General features: G+C 37.2%; 2 protein-coding genes across 2 annotated transcripts in view; one reads left to right on the forward strand and one right to left on the reverse strand.

Annotated features, from left to right (window-relative positions):
- The window catches only part of CWC27 (CWC27 spliceosome associated cyclophilin), a 322938-nt gene that overhangs the window by 13962 nt on the left and 289436 nt on the right, over window positions 1–19540 (forward strand). The gene's annotated exons all lie outside the window — the stretch shown is intronic.
- SREK1IP1 (SREK1 interacting protein 1) overlaps window positions 1–19540 on the reverse strand; it is a 52833-nt gene that overhangs the window by 10703 nt on the left and 22590 nt on the right. The window contains exon 3 of the mRNA XM_072605069.1: window positions 5426–5569. Coding sequence (XP_072461170.1) covers window positions 5426–5569 — 144 coding nt within the window. The remainder of the gene's footprint in view (window positions 1–5425; window positions 5570–19540) is intronic.

The following is a 19540-nucleotide window of genomic DNA, read 5'->3' on the forward strand; positions in this document are numbered from 1 at the left end:
TCCTTATTGCTACTAGGATTATAGACAAACTCTCCAGCATGGTATTTAAGACTTTCCGCTATCTGGCTCCAATCTATCTTTCCATTCTTATTTAACATTATTTCCCTTCACAGATGCTATCCAGCCAAAGTGGAACAATTTTTTGAACTTGACATTTCATCAAATGTCAAGCTGCATTTCCACAAGCTGTCCTCAAAGCTTGGAATGTATTTCCTCTTTATAGTTGCTTTTTAGTATCCTTCTTTTCTTCCAAGGTTTAGTTCAGGTGTACTTCCTCCACTAAATCTTCCGATTCTTTCCAGTTGGAATATGTTTGTCCCCATATAAGCTGTGACCCTTCTCTTCCAGAAGAATCTAAGTTCCTTTAAAGGACAGATAGTTTCATTTTTGTCTTTATATTGGAAGCACCTTATATAGAGTCTTGCGTAGTGGAGGTGATTAAACAATATTTCAACTGGCCTTAACATGTGTCATTAACTTGATAATGTGAAATGGTTAAAGGGACAACATGTAATAAAAAGGACAATAAACTCCAAATCAAACGACTTGGGTTCTATTGCTAATTCTGCCACAAATTGTGTGACACTGAAAGTCGCTTAATCTCTTGGCCCCAACTATTTTACATGTAAAATAAGGGGGTTAATTAGATGATCTCTGAAGTCCCTTTCAGAGCCTAAGTCTAGGGGACAATATAACAGCCTCTAAGGTCCATGTGATTCCCTCTTCAACTTTAAGAAGCTTATTTTAGACGAAAAGTTATGAATTCAATCACAGTCATTCTGAGCACCCAGTTAGGAAAACTCCTAACATTCAGGCAGAGGCCAGGCTCTCTGTTTTATCTTTAATTTGTATTTATATTTAGTTAACCTTAGGTTTGTTTTTTGTGATGGAGAAAAAAATCAGTTTATTTGAAATGTTTTGGTAATAGAATTTACTGGGCATCTTATCACGTACTTTAAGTTGGGTGAAATTGAGTAAATCAGCCATCCTGCCCTTAATCTATGAATTAAAATAAAGTTTAAAACAAGATCATGAACAGAGAAGGGTTGTGAATGCTGCTCAGAACTGAGAGTCTTTAGTTGTTCTGGTTGGCAAATGGTAACCATCATTTTGGTTGTATGGACTTCTCCAAATACTATTTGGTGACTATCTCTGACTTTATCTGATAGGGTAAGATAACTTTAAGAATACTAACTTTTAGATACTTATCCTCAGCTCACCCTCCATTTAGTTCTCTCATTTTCAATAACTCAACAAATTGAAAAAGATGGAAAATATTTTTCTAAGCAGCACAATGGAGATTATTTTTACCCAGTGTAATATATTCCATTACAGCCAGTTTTTTTACTCTTGGAGAAAGAAATATAAATAAACCCCAAAGCCACAGATTTCACTTTAAAATTCCTATCATTCTGTACTGCTATATTCTCATTATTTCTCCTTAGCTTATAATTTTTTCTGACACAACTTCCTAACACACAAACCTCTCCTGGCCTAAAATAAGATAATTGTCTTGGCTTTCTCGGGTGTCTATAATAGGTTTTTCTAATTTTTGCTTAGAATCAAAATTTGAAATCTCATTTTAAGATTCCTTTTCTATTGAGTATAGAATCGAGTTAACATCTGTAATAGAAGCAATATTTCCTAGGACTCTGCCATGTAGGCTGGGCTAGCTTTCCTAAGACTCTAACCAGTGCAGGTCAGGGCAGTTCTTTTCCTTAAGAGGTACTGAAATTCTCCTTGACATTTGATTGGTTAAGGGGAGTGACTTAGGTTGCTGATGTGGCTTGCTGGTTGCCCAAGTACAAATGGCTACAAGGAGTTCCAAAGGCTGAAAGAATAGTATGATGAACGTGAGGAAGCTTCAATCACCTGAATCAACATGTTATCTGGTTATCTTTAGACTGATTATCTTTGCTGAATACCCTTCCCCTCCTATGGCTCCTTGTAAAAGTTAACTGTTAGTGGACTACAAGGGCTTCATCTTGTTTCAGTATTAAACCTAAACTACCTTTGCATCTCCAGCACCTAGAATAATGCTTTGCACATAGTCGGTATTTAATATTTGTTCAATTGTTTATTGAGCAGTCTAATGATACAAGCTCTTTATCATGCTGGAGATCATACTGGCAACAAACTATGTCTGCTTTCTGAGGAATAGCTGAGCTAAGTAGACTGGCCAATAGATGACGAATTCCTTTGCTATGGCAACTTTCTTAGGAAAATTGTAGGAAAAGGGGCAAAATTATTAAGAATCATATAGGTTTAAGATGGTTGCTAAATATTAGCTTAAATGAAAGCACCTTGCTCAATACAAGTGACTAGATACACTGCTAGAGGAAATGAATCACAACAATACTGACACTGTTATAAATCAAACCAGAAAACAAAAAAGTACAGCCAAGTGGAAGGATGGCTCACAGGTAACAGGATTATATTTTTAGAGCTAGAAGGGATCTCAGATACTATCCAGTCCAACTCCGTCACTCACAAAAGACAAAACTGAGGTTCCAGGAAATCAAATGACTTGCTCAAGGTCACCTAGTCCTAGAGAAGCAAATAAAGAAGTTGGAAGAAATGGTTTTATTGAAAGTACAATGGCAACAAGAAACATCATTTAATGGGATACCTGGTTATCCTGTCTTGAAGTGTTTATGATGGACATTTATAAAAAGACCTGTGAAGATTATTCCATTAAATTAAATTCAACAGATATTTATTGAGTGTTATGCTATGTGCATGGCATAGTAGGTGCTGTGGATACAAAAATACCAATAGAAAGCTAGTTCTTGACCACAAGGATTTATATTCCGGAGGGGAATAGAGGAAGAGAGATCGTATAACATAGAAGGATAAACATGAAGAGTATATATAATACAAAGTAATTTAAGAGAGAATAGGTTTAATAATTGGCCTTGGGGCAAGAACTCAGCAAAGCCTTCTTAAAGAAGGTGGTATCTGCAGGTATGTTCCAATTAGAAGATCCTGGGATAAGAAAAGTTTTTCTTAGAGCTTTATTTTCTTAGGGACAAGTATTCTGCTTTCCTTAATAATTTGCCAAGTGTATTCTGCTTGCAACATATGTTTGCAAGCTTAGTAGTCAGTCAGTCAAGCAGTATTTATTCAGCATCTACTATGTGCCAGGCACTAAGCGTTGGAGCTGAAAGGGGGTGTGTATGTTGTGTGTGTGTCTATGTAATACATACAAAACAAGTATAGAGTTTAGTAGCTACTGTATATAAAAGCAAGAAGACATCCACTCACGGTACTGAGTTTCTTCAATGAATGTGAGATTTCACTGATATGAGTACTCCTATTACGGGCTCATGGTTCATAAAGTCCAACTCATTTTACAGCTAAAGAAACGGTGGCCTATAGAGATCAAGTGACTTGCTCATGGTCACACAGGTAAATAAGTAGCAGTAAATCCACTCTGGGCTCCATTCCTGACTCCCTGGACTTTGAAATACCATGTGATAGAAGCCTACTCACACTGGAAGTTCATTCCACCAAACTTATCAAACTGGAACTATGTTGTGGCTCCCTCCTATGGCTAGCTCCGTCTAGAATCCACATTTAAAGGAAAGCATGCAGGCGAGTCATCCCTTCATTGCTCTCCATGCTCTCCTAAGTCTCATCACTCTGGAAGTTCAGTCTACCCCTGAACTTCTTCTACTGGAAGTACTCTCTGCCCCTGCAACGCTTTCTCTAATTGGCTAGTGCCTCTCAAGATCTCCATTTTGAGGAAAATGTCCAGGTTAGGTATTTTCTTTTCCAGGCTACACTCCTGACTCTTCTCCCTCTTACTTTTTAGCTTCCTTTTAAGTGCTGTCTTCCCTCAATTAGAACATAAGCTCACTGAGAGTAGGGACAACCTTTCTATCAATTGTATCTGTATTCCCAATGTTTAGCTCAGTGCCTGGTATGTAGTAAGTGTATAAACGATTATTGACTTGACATAAACCCAGGTGCTCTGATTCTTGATCCCATGCCCTTCCCACTGTACCACATTACCTTTCAACCCATCAGTGGCTTTACACCCTTGCCCACGTGCTCTCAGTAATTCTCTATCGCACAACATAGGGCTGCCACAGCAGCCCATGGGCACTATGCTGTTCAGGTCTGTATTCATATCCTTTAGATTTCTGCAGGTGCCTGAAATCCTTTGGTGGACCACAAGTGGTGCATTGGCTGTATGCTGCGCAGGTCTGCTCTATGGGGATGAGGGTAAGGAGAAGTGTCTAGTGTGCTAGGGAGCTTTCTCTTGACATTGTATCCCTTGATACCACTACACAACTAGCTTTCCTTTACTGGTCATAAATCTTTCTGATATCTTTTATTCTGTTTCATCGATTATATGAAATTATAGCTATTATATGCTGGCTCTTACTCATGCCCACCACACAACTCTCCACTACCCTTTGGATCACACACAACTTGTTTCACTACAAGAACACTAATGTTATGAAGATGGCGATTGTTTCAGAGAAGCTTTGAGCCATAAAGACAGGATGCAATTTCCCAGAAGCAATCCAGCCCAACATCTAGTCACTGGACTTTCTGACTATCCATTGTGTGCCTCAATCACTGCATACACAGTGTCCACAATACGCATAGACTTATAAGACCATCTCTATGCCTTGCCCATCCAAATACATATCACACCTTGGACGATAGGCATTCTGTACCCACTTGATTTTTCCCAAGTAGGTAGTTAGGCCAAACTCTTTTGAGAGATTACAGATCTCATTTAAGAGTCTCTTTAGTGTTCTGGGGCTTAATGTAATTAGTACAATGTCATTCAAAAAAAAAAATATCTGGAAGGCCTCACCAACTCTTAAAGAATCCTTCTTCAATTTAGACTCTGCACTCAAGGGATACATTTGGTCAGCATATATCTCCTTGTTTTGTGTTTTATGAATCACTCAATATTAATAAGTAGATCAGCAAAATTATTTTTGTTATATTATCTCTTTAGGAATCTTGTATGATTTTAACAGATGCAAGATAGACACTTTGCTGGAAGAGTGCCCTTAAGGTGCCATCTTGTTTTTTTGAATTAAATACTTTTTTATAGTCACCAAATAATAAGCATAGTGAAATCATCTCTTCACCTTTCAGACAACTATGACTATCAACATATGTTCTCCTATAAACTACTATTTGTGAAAGCCTGATGGTCCCACTCACACCTTCATCAAAGACATTCTAGATGAAAGTGTAAGTTATTCCTACAAAGACTTTATAGAGTTGGGAAAGCAGGTATATAGGTTAGTAGTTACAGATATTCCCTTCATTGTCTTTTTTTTTTTTTTTAGTAGTAAAGAGACCTTTAATATTATGACAAATTATGCACAAAATTAAGCACAGTACTTGAAAGCATTAGAAAGGCTTCTTAGTATGATACCTAAAATGTTTTGCTTACTTTTCTCTGGTAAAGCCTGTAATTTATTGAGTTCCTCAGCATCTTCCTCGCTGTCTTCACTACTTGTGCTGCTGACATCTAAAACTATGTCTCTTTTGGGGTCTACTCGGAGAAAATTGCGGCATTCAAAAGTCAGGTGACCAGCTAAATAAAACAAAAAAAATTAAATGATAAGATGTAGAAATGGAAACATCAGATTATTTTATGTTTAAGAATTATAAATATTCAATGAAATAAGGGTAAACCATAATTTTAATAACGCAGGATGAGAATGTCTTAACTTTTACAAGACTAGAGGCTGTACCACATTAAAGTTGTTCAGTATTTGACAAAATACTTTCACACAGATTATCTAATTTAACCTTACAAAGCAAATAGGGTTATACAGTGATTTGTCCAGGCTGATCTAGCTAGAGGTAGATGACATTAGAATCTGACTTTTGCTCTAGTGCTACTTCTACTTTACCAGGACACTAGGAGAGAAGAGGGATATTTTTTTCTTTGGTTGACATTCTAGTTTACATAACATTTCTTCTTCTTTTTTTTTTTTTTATTTAACTTTTAACATTTATTTTCACAAAATTTTGGGTTAAAAATTTTCTTCCCTTTTATCCCCTCCCCCCCAAACCCAAGCATTCTAGTTGCTCCTGTGACCAATCTGCTCTCTCCTCTATCCTCCCTCCCTGCCCTTGTCTCCGTCTTCTCTTTTGTCCTGTAGGGCCAGATAGCTTTCTTTACCCCTTAACCTGTATTTCTTATTTCCCAGTGGTAAGAACATTACATTTGATCCTAACACTTTGAGTTCCAACTTCTTTAGCTCCCTCCCTCTCCACCCCTTCCCCTTGGAAGACAAGCAATTCAATATAGGCCAAATCTGTGTAGTTTTGCAAATGATTTCCATACTAGTTGTGTTGTATAGGACTAACTATATTTCCCTCCATCCTATCCTGTCCCCCATTACTTCTATTCTCTTATGATCCTTTCCCTCCCCATGAGTGTCGACCTCGGATTGCATTCTCCTCCCCATGCCCTCCCCTCCATCCTCCCCCCCACCCTGCTTGTGCCCCTGTCCCCCACTCTCCTGTATTATGAGATAAGTTTTCCTATCAAAATGAGTGTGCATTTTATTCTTTCCTTTAGTGGAATGTGATGAGAGTAGACCTCATGTTTTTCTCTTGCCTCCCCTCTTTATCCCTCCACTAATAAGTCTTTTGCTTGCCTCTTTTATGAGAGATAATTTGCCCCATTCAACTTCTCCCTTTCTCCTCCCAATATTTCTCTCTCACAGCTTGATTTCATTTTTTTTTTTAAGATATGATCCCATCCTCTTCAATTCACTCTGTGCACTCTGTCTCTATGTATGTGTGCGTGTGTGCATGTGTGTGTATGTACTCCCACCCAGTACCCAGATACTGAAATGTTTCAAGAGTTCCAAATATTGTCTTTCCATGTAGGAATGTAAACAGTTCAACTTTAGTAAGTCCCTTATGGCTTCTCTTTGCTGTTCACCTTTTCATGGTTCTCTTCATTCTTCTGTTAGAAAGTCAAATTTTCTTTTCAGCTCTGGTCTTTTCATCAAGAAAATTTGAAAATCCTCTCTTTCATTGAAAGACCATTTTTTCTCCTGAAGTATTATACTCAGTTTTGCTGGGTAGGTGATTCTTGGTTTTAGTCCTAGTTCCTTTGACTTCTGGAATATCCTATTCCATTCCCTTCGATCCCTTAATGTAGAGGGTGCTAGATCTTGTGTTATCCTGATTGTATTTCCACAATACTTGAATTGTTTCTTTCTAGCTGCTTGCAATATTTTCTCTTTCACCTGGGAATTCTGGAGTTTGGCCACAATGCTTTCTCTTTTTGGATCTCTTTCATGCGGTGTTCTGCGGATTCCTTGAATATTTATTTTGCCCTCTGGTTCTAGAATCTCAGGGCAGTTTTCCTTGATAATTTCATGGAAGATGATGTCTAGGCTCTTCTTTTGATCATGGTTTTCAGGTAGTGCCAGAATTTTTACATTGTCTCTCCTGATTCTATTTTCCAGGTCAGTTGTTTTTCCAATAAGATATTTCACATTATCTTCCATTTTTCGAATCTTCTCGCTATGTTCTGTGATATCTGTCTTTCTCATAAAGTCCTTAGCATCCATCTGTACCATTCCAGTTTTGAAAGATGTATTTTCTTCAGTGAGCTTTTGAATCTCCTTTTCCATTTGGCTAATTCTGCTTTTGAAAGCATTCTTCTCCTCATTGGCCTTTTGAACCTCTTTTGCCAATTGAGTTAGGCTAGTTTTCAAGGTGTTAATTTCTTCAACATTTTTTTGGTTCTCCTTTAGCAGGGGACTGATCTGCTTTTCATGCTTCTCTTTCATCCCTCTCATTTCTCTTCCCAGTTTTTCCTCCACCTCTCTAACTTGATTTTCAAAATTCTTTTTGAGCTCTTCCATGGCCTGAGCCCATTGGGTGGGCTCGGGCACAGAATCCTTGATTTCTGTGTCTTTGCCTGATGGTAAGCATTGTTCTTCCTCATCAGAAAGGAAGGGAGGAAGTGTCTTTTCTCTGAGAAAGTACCCTTCAATAGTCTTATTTCTTTTCCCTTTTCTGGGCATTCTCCCTAGCCAGTGGCTTGACCTCTGAATATTCTCCTCACACCCACCTCACCTCCTGATCCTCCCAGCCAGCGTTTGGGGACTGAGATTCAAATGCTGCTTCCCGCCTTAGGGCTTTTGGCGGGGGCAGGGCTGCTATTCAGTGTGAGAATTAAGTTCAGATGGTCAGGTCGGGGCAGGGCCGCCTCTCAGGCCCAGTTCCCTCAGGGGGTTTATGCACAGACCTTCCACAATGGATCCAGGCTCCCGCCCGCTTGGGGAGCCCCTGTCTGCAGCCGCCTCTCAGCTTCTATCTCCCGGGGGGGGGGGCCCGAGCCATGGGGGCACCCCACTCCCCTCTCGACCCGCCAAAGAGACTCTCTCACCGACCCTCTTCACCTGCGGGTGGGAGGGCTTGTGCTGCTGCTGGAGATCCCGTCTCTGTAGCCCGCTCGGATCTTTTCCTCACGGTGTCGTGGCCGCTGCAGGGCTGCACTCAGCTCCCAGTCCCGGCGCCCAGTCCGCAGCGCAAAGGACCCCCCGCGAGAGGTTTGCAGGTCTCTCCGGAACAGAAATCTCTGTCGCTCCAATATTCCATGGCCTCTGGGTGCAGAATTCACCGTGAGTTGATCCCCTCTAGCCGTTCTGTGCGTTGTGGGAACATTTCTTCTTTTAAAAACATTTTTCTTCTGTGTTAAACAATTTTTCTTCTTGTATGTGCAAAGGCTCTTCTTTGATTTCTGAATGTCAAACTTTTTTATATACTGTCCACATTCACTGGGCTATTAAAATCATTAAGAGAGTTTTTGCTCAGCAGCCTCTAAGATGTGAATATACTACTTAATCTTGACTCACTACGCCATTAACCATATTTAATGTGTTCTTTAGGCTACCTTGAAGACCACTTATAAGTGTAAGCTTGTATGGTACATCTGTAGCAAATAACCTATACATTGAAATAAAAGAAGAATACCATGTGCTTTGACCTGTAATAGTTACCTACTTCCTTTATGAGACAAATGAACTTGTTTTTTATACAAGTTATATTTGCCCAGGCAAGGAATAACAGATTATAGTATAGTATATACTTGCAAGTAGACCACATCTGTGAACAGAATAAATAAAGAGGAGCCTTGGACACACCCTCCTATGAAAATAAAAGGAATGCATGGTAGGAACCAAGACAGAGGAGTAGAAGCAGAGACCTGCTAGAGCTCTCCTCCCAAAGCCCTCAAAAAAGCCTGTAAAAACCAACTCTAAACAAATTCTAGAGCAGCAAAAGCCACAAAATGACAGACTGAAGCAAATTTCCAGCTCCAGACAATCTGGAAAGTTGACAGGAAAGGTCTATTACACCAGGTTGAGAGTGGAGTATAGTTCATGCTGGCCCAAATACATCTGAAGCAGGCCTTAGGGGACTGAACTGGTGGTGGCTATATAGTGGTTTCCAGGCTTCTTAACCCATAAACACTAAAGACAGCCTCGAAGGTCAGTGGGAAGGGTCTCTCACCTGGTTGAGAGGGGGAGTGTGGTTCAGTCCCAGACTCCCCCTCTTCCCCTCATGCTATCCCCTGGGCAGCAGCAGCCACTGCTGAAGCTACGGCTGCTTCTGGAGCCCTCCATTTAACAAAGAGCTCAAAAGTCAAGGAACTGGCTGAGAAAATGAGCAAATGGTGGAAAAAGAAACATTATAGATTCTTACTTTTTCAGGGAAGAGGTATTTTCTTACATCATTGGTGAGAAGGAAGATCAAAGCATACAACCAGAAGAAGACAACAAAGCCAAAGCTCCTGCATCCAAAGCCCCCAAGAAAAATATGAAATGGTCACAGGCCATGGAAGAACTCAAAAAAGATTTTGAAAATCAAGTTAAGAAAAGTAGAGGAAAAATTGGAAAGATAAATAAGAATGATTTCAAGAAAAACATGAAAAACAAGTCAACAGCATGCTAAAGGAAACCCCCCAAAATGCTGATGAAAATAACACCTTTAAAATTAGACTAACCCAAATGGCAAAAGAGGTCCAAAAAGCCAATGAGAAGAATGCCTTAAAAAGCAGGAAGGGGCAAATGGAAAAAGAGGTCCAAAAGCTCACTGAAGAAAATAATTCCTTCAAAATTAGAATGCAGCAAACGGAAGCTAATGACTTTATGAGAAATCAAGAAATTACAAAACAAAACCAAAAGCATGAAAAAATAGAAGACAATGTGAAATCTTTCACTGGAAAAACAACTGACCTGGGAAATGGATTCAGGAGAGATAATTTTAAAATTACTAGACTACCTGAAAATAAAAGGAATGGGAAGAGGATATAGGCCCATGATAGGGCTATATATAGAAAGAAGGGAGCTTATGGAACTGGAATAAGTGTTTTACATATTAGGAAGTAAAGAGAAGTCAAGAAATAAGTGAGAACTAGAAATAAAGTTGTAGTAGCTCATCTTTTTCAGTACAGACACTAAGGTAAAAACAGTTGATTCCTATGTGAACAGAAACTACACGCATTGATCCTGGTTATACACACTTACTTCAGGTAGTAATATTAAAATAATCAATTAACTATAAATATAACAATTAAAATGTTAAATTATTAAAATATAAAATGTAAGCTAAAATTAATTAAAATTATTAAATAACAAAAAGTAAAAAAGTAAAATGACTAAATAATGGAACCTTAAATTGTGGTGAGTCAGAAAAATCAAACTGCCTACGTACATAAAATGAATTAATTCTTCAAAATCATCAAGGACTGTTTAATAGGTTTTTTTCTGGCAGAACTCAGAAACAGGCTATTTATAAGCAGAAATATACTACTATTAATACCAATTGATGTTCTTAATTTCAGGAATTTCATCATTTTAACAACTGTTAAAGTGATGTAAGCTCCCTGATTGTCTTTTGCTTTCTTTGTATTCCGAGCACTTAACATTGTGCCTGACATATAGTAGGCACCAAATAAATATTTACTGACTGGTTGACTGAACAAATAATGGTATGTACTGTTATTCTTAGGGCATTTTCCTAAAGTTTAAAATTTTTTTAATTGTTGAAAAGAAAAAAAGTCCACCCCTTTTATTAGAAAGTATTTCTATTATTAATGTAATAGGCCACTTCATATGATGAAAAAAGATGCATTTTATTGTAATTCTAATACTTTTTTTTGGAAGCTGGGAGAATTTGGCTTTATGTGATGATATGGCACCCATCATATGTTATTACAAATTTTAAAAATATCATTTGCAGACAACTCAAACATAACATATAATCTAGCCAATATATAATCTAATACAGTTGCATTGGAACACTAACAGCTTACCCCACTGAGAGTCTTTTGCACCTGGCAAAACAATTAGAGTATATAAAGAGAAAAAGAGAACTGTAATTGTGTGAGGAACAGCTGGAAAAAGAATTACTACATTTAGTTATTTTAACTTCTAATCGGTTCAAAGTGGAGCTTCTATGAAAGACATAAAAAGGAAGCCAGCACTTAAAGAAAACACTTTTTATAAGAAGAAGGAAATAAACTCAAAATTTTTAAAAGGATGATTTCATTTAAACATCGGACAAATTTATTTCAGAGGTTCATAAAGTACTAACAGTTTGAGGGCAATATGCTAATACCTAAGCGGTTGGGGAGTATATATGATTGTGCTACTTTGTATCTTACCAGACATTAATAGTCAAATGGTAGCATAAATACTGTATACTTTTTTTAAATGCCTTCCTCCCACTAGTTAATACACATGTGTTTACAGTATCAAGGAATAAATATTTTTTGATGATGAGTCATTTCATTTGGATCAATAAGAAAACAAATACTAATGGTCACAGCAAAAATACTCATTCTCCTCCAAACCCTCTAGCAACACAGATTTCTATGAAAAGCAATCAAAAATGAAATAAAAAAGCAATGTGGATTACATACCTGACCTCCTAGGCTCACAAGGCTTTTTTTTAGTCCATGGAGAGCAAACCAGTTCATTGTCAATTCTGACATAAGTAATTTTTAATACTGAAGCTGAAACAGCATGTTACAGGGGAAATAGCAATCAACTTTGAGTCAGGAGACTTGAGGTTGAATCCTGGCTCCACAAGTACTAGCTGTGTGACCAGGAAGGCACGTCACTTAATCCCTGTGAGAAGATTTCCTCACATGTAAAATGGCAATAATAATAATACTGGTACTACACATCTTAGAGAATTCTTCCAAAAAGAGTACTTCACAGAAACAGGTAACTGGGGAAAAAAATTTTTGCAAGAAGCTTCACTGGTAAGTCTCTTTTCCAAAACATATAAAGAAACTGATTTAAATCTCTTAAGACTCATTCCATAGCTGATAAATGGTCAAAGAATATGAACATGCAAATTTCTAAAAATCTGGTTTTTTTCCTCAATTACATGTAAAAACAATTTAAACATGATTTTTTAAAATTTTGAGTTCCAAATTATTTCCCTCCTTTGGTCCCCTCCCTGTTCCTTGAGAAGTCAAGCAACTTTATACAGATTATATATGTACAGTCATGCAAAACTTATTTCCAAATCAGCTATGTTACAAAAGAAAACATGGATAAAAAAACATAAGAAAAAGAAAGCAAAAAAAGTATACTTCAAACAGCATTCAGACTCCATCAGTTCTTTCTCTGGAGGTGTGAAGTATTTTTCATGAAAAGTCTTTTGGAATTGTCTTGGATCATTGTATTGCTGAGAATACCTAAGTCATTCAAAAATTGTCATTATATAATATTGCTGTTACTATGTACAATGTTCTCCTGGTTCTGATCACTTCATTTTTCATCAATTCATATGAGTCTTCCCAGGTTTTTCTGAGAGCATCCTGCTCATCATTTCTTATAGCACAATAGTATTTCATCACAATGATACACCGTAACTTGTTCAGTCATTCCCTAACTGGTAGGCATCCCCTCAATTTCTAATTCTTTGCCACCACAAAAAGAGTTGCTATCAAAGTTTTTGTACACATAAGTCATTTTCCTTTTTCTTTGATCTGTTTGGGATACAGACTTACTAGTGGTATTGCTGGGTCAAAGGGTACACAGATTTATAGCAGTTTGGGCATAGTTCCAAATTGCTCTCTAGAATGGTTTAGCAGTCCACAACTCCACAAACAGTGTATTAGTGTCCCAATTTTTCCACATGCCCCCAACATTTGTCATTATCCTTTTCTGTCATATTAGTCAATCTGATAGGTCTGAGGGGGTACCTGAGAGTTGTTTTAATTTGAACTTCCTCAATCAAGTTATTTTTTTCATGACTATAGATAGCTTTGATTTCCTCTTCTGAAAACTGCCTGTTCATTTCCCTTGACCATTCATCAATTGGAGAACAACTTCTATGATTATAAATTTGCCCCAGTTTGTGCTATATATATACATATATATATTTTTACAATATAGACCTATCACTTCTATGAGTTATAGCCTGCACCATTCCATTTCTTCCTTTCTCCTCCCTGTATCTTCCTCACCCCTCAATTTTTATTTTATTTATTTTTTGTGTGTGGATATCATCTCTTCTGATTTAACACACCCTGTACTCTCTGTCTATATGTGTGTGTGTGTGTGTGTGTGTGTGTGTGTATAATCTCTTCATCTACCCAAATACTGACAAAAGATTCAAGAGTTACAAATATTTTCTTTCCATGTAGTAATGTAAGCAGTTCAGCTTTAGAAAGTCTTTTATGATTTTTCTTTCCTGTTTACCTTTTCATGCTTCTCTTGATTCTTGTAAAGTCAAATTTTCTATACAGATCTGGTCTTTTCCTCAATATGAATGATTAAAAGTCCTCTATATTGCTGAATTTATTCCCTTGAAGTATTATACTCAGATTTGCTGGGTAGGTGATTCTTGGTTTCAATTCCAGTTTCTTTGACCTCTGGAATATCCCATTCCAACCCCTTCAATCCCTTAATGTTGAAGCTGCCAGATCCTGTGTTATCCTGATTGTATTTCCACAATACTCACATTGTTTTTTTCTAGCTGCTTGCAGTATTTTCTCCTTGATTTGGGAACTCTGGAATTTGGCTACAATATTCCTAGGAGTTTTTCTTTTTGGATCTCTTTCAGGAGGCGATCAGTGAACTCTTTCCATTTCTATTTTACCCTCTGGTTCTAGAATACCTGGGCAGTTTTCCCATTTTTTGATCATGGTTTTAAGGTAGACCAATAATTTTTAAATGATCTCTCCTGGATCTATTTTCCAGGTCAGCTGCTTTGCCAACGAGATATTTCACATTGTCTGCTATTTTTTCATTCTTTTGGTTTTAATTTCTTGGTGTCTCATAAAGTCATTAGCTTCCATCTGCTCCATTCCAATTTTTAAAGAAAGATTTTCTTCAATGAGCTTTTGAACCTCCTTTTCCATTTGGCCAATTCTGCTTTTCAAGGCATTGTTCTCCTCATTGGCTTTTTGGATCTCTTTTGCCATTTGAGTTAGACTGTTTTTAAGGGTGTTATTTTCTTCACCATTTTTTTTTGGTTCTCCTTTAGTAAGCTGTTGACTCGCTTTTCATGATTTTCTTGCATTGCTCTCATTTCTCTTCCCAATTTTCTCCCCACCTCTCTTGCTTGATTTTCAAAATACTTTTTGAGCTCTTCCATGGCCTGAAACCATTGCATATTTTTTTGGGAGATTTTGGATGGAGAAGCCTTGACTTTGATCTCTTCCTCTGATAGTATACTTTGTTCTTCCTCATCCAAAATGATGGAAGAGAAAACCTTTTCACCAAGAATGTAACCTTCTATAGTCTTATATTTTTCCCTTTTTTGGGCATTTCCCCAGTCAATTACTTGACTTTTGACTCCTTTGTCAAGTGTAGGGTATACTACTCTAGGCTTCAGAGGTTTTGTGCAGCTGTTCTCTGAGATATCTCTAGAGACCTGTAAATTCTCAGTTCTTCCAAGGTGGCACAATCAAGGGAGAGGATTTTACTCCTTTTCTGGATTGTGCTCTGGTCTGTGAGAAACCACAAGCACTCTTTTCTGCCTTGGAACTGCAAGTAGGGTTCCCTCTCCACAGCCATCACCAGTTCCACCATGCCAGTGCCAGTGTTCCTCCTTGCCCCAGGACTGCCACTCAGGACTGAGACCCAGATCAGTTCCTCAATTCCCCCAGGGTCTTTAGGCTAAGTGCTCCAAAAGTGAACATGGCTACCCTGGGGCCAGGGCTGGGGCCTGACCTCACTTCCCTCTCACCCAGATGAAAGAGCTTTCTTACTGACCTTCGAAACTGTCTTTGATATTTGCAGGTTGAGAAATCTGGGAACTATAGTTGCTACCTGTGATTCCACACCCTGAAGCCTGCATCAATCCTTTCTGTGCAGTGGGGCCCAGGCTGGGCTGTGCTCCGCTCTGAGCCTGGTGTGATAGACCTTTCCTGTGAGCCTTCCAGGATGTCTTGGGCTAGAAATCTGTTTCAATCTGTCATTTTGTGGCTTCTGCTACTCTAGAATTTGCCCACTATGCTATTTCTTAGCCAGTACTGGATTGTTTCGAAGATTACTGCTTTGCAATACAGTTTGAGAGCTACTGCTGCTAAATCATCTTCATATTCTTTTTCATTGACTCTTGATATTTTTTACCTTTTCTTCTATCAAAGGAATTTTATGATTTTTTTTCTCACTCTATAAAGCAATTTTTGGGTAGTCTGAGTCGCATGGCACTGAATAAGCAAATTAATTTAGATGGAATTTTAACTTTTATTATATTGGCTTGGGTCTACCCATAAGTAATTAATACTTTTTCCAACTGTTTAAATTTGACTTTATTTGTATTTTGTTTTGTAATTGTATTCAAATAGTTCAAGGGTTTGTCTTGCCAGGAAAGATTCCCAAGTATTTATATATTATATTTCTCTATTTCTTGCTTCTGAACTTTGTTAGTAGAAATACTGATGATTTATTGGATTTATTTTATATCCCCTAACTTTGCTGTAGTTGTTAATTATTTTCACTAATTTTTGAGTTGATTCTGTAGGATTTTTTAAGTATACCTTCATATCATCTGCAAAGAGTGACAGTTTTGCTTCCTCATTGCCTATCCTAATTACTTCAAATTCTTTTTCTTGTTTTATTGCTACAGCTAGCATTTCTAGTACAATATTGAATAGTGGTGATAAAGGACATAACCTTGCTTCACCCCTGATTGTATTGGAGAGACTTCTAGTTTATCCCCATTACAAATAATGCTTACTGATGGTTTTTGACAGGTACTATATATTATTTTGGGGAAAGCTCCATTTATTTGTACGTTTTAATATTTTTGTAATGAGTATTGTATTTTGTCATAAGCTTTTTCTGCATCTACTGAGATAACCATATGATTTTTTTCTCACTGATATGATAAACTATACTGATAGTTTTCCTAATACTGAACCAGTCCTGCATTCCTGTTATAAATCCCACCTGGAGATACTGTTGTAATCATCTTGATCCTATTTTATTCAAAGTTTTTGCACCAATATTCATTAGGAAAATTATTAGTCTTTTGCTTTCTTTCTCTGTTTTGGCTTTTCCCGGTTTAGGTATCAGCACCATATTTGTACCATAAAAGGAATGTGGTAGGATTCCTTCTTTGATTATTTTTCCAAATTGTTTATAAAATATTGGAATTAACAGTTCTTTAAATGTTCAATAGAATTCACTTGTGGATCCATCTAGGCCTGAGGATTTTTTCTTAAGAAGCTTACTGATAGCCTGTTTAATTTCTTTTTCTCAGAAAGGATTATTTAAGTGTTGTATTTCCTCCTCTGTTAATCTGGGCAACTTATATTTTTGTAAATACTCATTTATTTCACTTGGATTGTCAGATTTATTGGCATAAAATTGGACAAAATAACTCCTAACGATTGCTTTAGTTTCCTCTATTTTGGTGGTGAATTCACTCTTTTCATTTTTGATACTGGCAATTTGGTTTTCTTTTTTTTTTTTAAATCAAATTTGTGGTTTATGTATTTTATTGTTCCCTCCCAAACCCAGCTCCTAATTTTATTTGTTAGTTCAATGGTTTCCTTACTTTTAATTTTATTGATTTTTAGGATTTCAAATGTGGTATTTAATTGGGGATTTTTAATGTTCTTTTTCTAGGTTTTTTTTTTTAGTTGCATGTTCAATTCACCGATCTGTTCTTTCTCTACTTTACTGATGCATTGTTCTCTTTTTCCATTTGGCCAATTTGGCTTTTTAGGTAAGGATTTATCTTCGGTGGATTTTTGTGTCTCTTTTATCATTTGGCCAATTCGGTTTTTTAAGATTTTGTTTTCTTAAGTATTTTTTGTGCCTCCTTTACCACTCTGTTGACTCTTTTATTAATTTCTTACATCACTCTTAGTTCTTTTCCCAATTTTTTCTCTACCTCTCTTATTTGATTTTGAAAATCCTTTTTGAGCTCTTCTAGGAATTCTTTTGGGGACTTTGAACAATTTGGAACTGTGACATTTTTCTTTGAAGCTTTACATGTAGTTGTTTTGACTTAGTTGTCTTCTTCTGAGTTTGTATCTTGCTCCTCCCTGTCACCACAGTAACTTTCTGTGGTCGGTTTTTTTTTAATTGTTTTATAACTTTTCCAGACTATTTCTTGACTTTTAACTTTAAGTTAAAGCTGCAATTTGCTCCCAGGGTTGAGAGGACATTGTACCAGGCTTCAGGGTTTTTATGCTGCTGTTTTCAGAGCTAGTTCTGGGGGCCTGTAAGTTTTTATATCTTCTAAGGTGATATGATCTAAAGAGAAGTTTGGTCACTTTTCTCCTGGAACTTTTCTCTGCCCTGCAACTGTGACCAGGGCCCCTGCTCCCCTGTAGCCACAAGTACTTTCACTATTTATGGCCCTGGAAATTTAACTTAGGGCTCTGCTCTCCTATGGCCACAAGTGTTAGTGCTCCTTTCTGCCTTGGACCTGCAAGCACTTTTCTCTGTCCTATACCTGTGACTAGGCCTCTGTTCCCACATCACACCACAAGTTTGGGCACTAGTGTTCTTCTTCACCCTGGAACTGCAATCCAGAACTATGTATGGGTGATTGCAATAGGATTCTGCTCCCGGTGCCAAGAAAAGGTCCCCTATAATCTCTTTCTAATCAGTTGTCTGACCCCTGTACTGTGTGTGGGTTGAGAGCTCCCAAAGTTGCTGCTACATGCCTGCTGCTGTCTGACTGGGGCATGGCCTGCACTGAATGGCTTTCCAGGTCTTACCACCACTCTAATGAGACAGACCTTTCTTGCCAATCTCCTAAACTGTTTTGGGCTAGAAAATTTTTTCATCCCAAACTTTTGTTGGTTCTGCCATTCTAAAACCTAATTTGACACATCATTTCAAAGTTGTTTGGAGAGGAATTTGGAAGTATTCAGTGAGTTCATACCTTTATTCTGCCATCTTGGCTCTGCCTCTTGAACGGGCAGATTTTTTAGGAAGAAATCAAAATTATCTATCTATATTTTTAAAAAAACACTTTAAATTGATAAGAATTAGAGAAATTTGAATGAAAGTATCTCTGAGGTTCCACCTCACATCCATCAGACTTGGCCAAGTTAACAAAAAAGAAAAAAGACAACCAGTGAAACAGTTGCAGGAATATAGGAACCTTAATGCACTACTGGTGGGGTTGTGAATGATCCAGTCATTCTGGAAAGCAATTTGGAACTGTGCCCCCAAATTTACTAAAATGTACATACCTTTTGACCTAGTAACACCACTACTAGGCCTATATCCTGAAGGGATCAAAGAAAAAAGAAAAGGAACCATATGTGTACTGAAATATTTATAGTAGCAGCTCTTTTGCAGTAACAAAGAACTGGAAACTAAGGGAGGGATACTTGTAAATTGGGGAATGACTGAACAAATTATGGTAAATGAATACAATGGAATATTATGAACCATAAGAAATGCTGGAAAGAATGGTTTTCCAAGAAACCTGGGAAGATTTCTAGGAACTGATGAAAAGTTAAGTCAGGAGGACAATTTATACAATTAACAACCCTATAAAAACAAACTGAAAGTTGTTTAGGACTCAGATCAATGCAATAACTCCAAAGGACTTGTAATGAAGCAAGCTACCCACCTCCTAATAGAGGGGATGGGCTCAGAGTGTAGAATAAGACATACATTTTTTAAGCATGCCCATGGAGGGAATTTGTTTTGCTTGTCTATGCATACTTGTTAATATGGAGCGAGAGGGAGAGAAAATAGATTTTTATTAATTTAAAAAGAAGTTTTAAAAGTATTTGTAAATCTTGAAGCAACAAACGAATATTTTATAAATGAAAAATTCATGATAAATATGATCTAGTCTTTAGGATTCAATTATCATTAACAATTCTGCTAAACAGAGAAAATATTTATTTAGAAGTACAGCTCTCATCCTTAACTTGAAAAGTCAATTGATTTCAGACAATGAAATACATTATTAAATAATTCTATAATTACTACAAATATCTTCAATAAAGCATTAAATGCTTTAAATGTAAATTGCTTAATAGGTACTGCTTTCTATTTTTATAGCTAAAGAAATGAATTTCCTTTGT

Source organism: Notamacropus eugenii, chromosome 4 (genome assembly GCF_028372415.1).
Source record: "Notamacropus eugenii isolate mMacEug1 chromosome 4, mMacEug1.pri_v2, whole genome shotgun sequence".
Classification (NCBI taxonomy): domain Eukaryota; kingdom Metazoa; phylum Chordata; class Mammalia; order Diprotodontia; family Macropodidae; genus Notamacropus; species Notamacropus eugenii.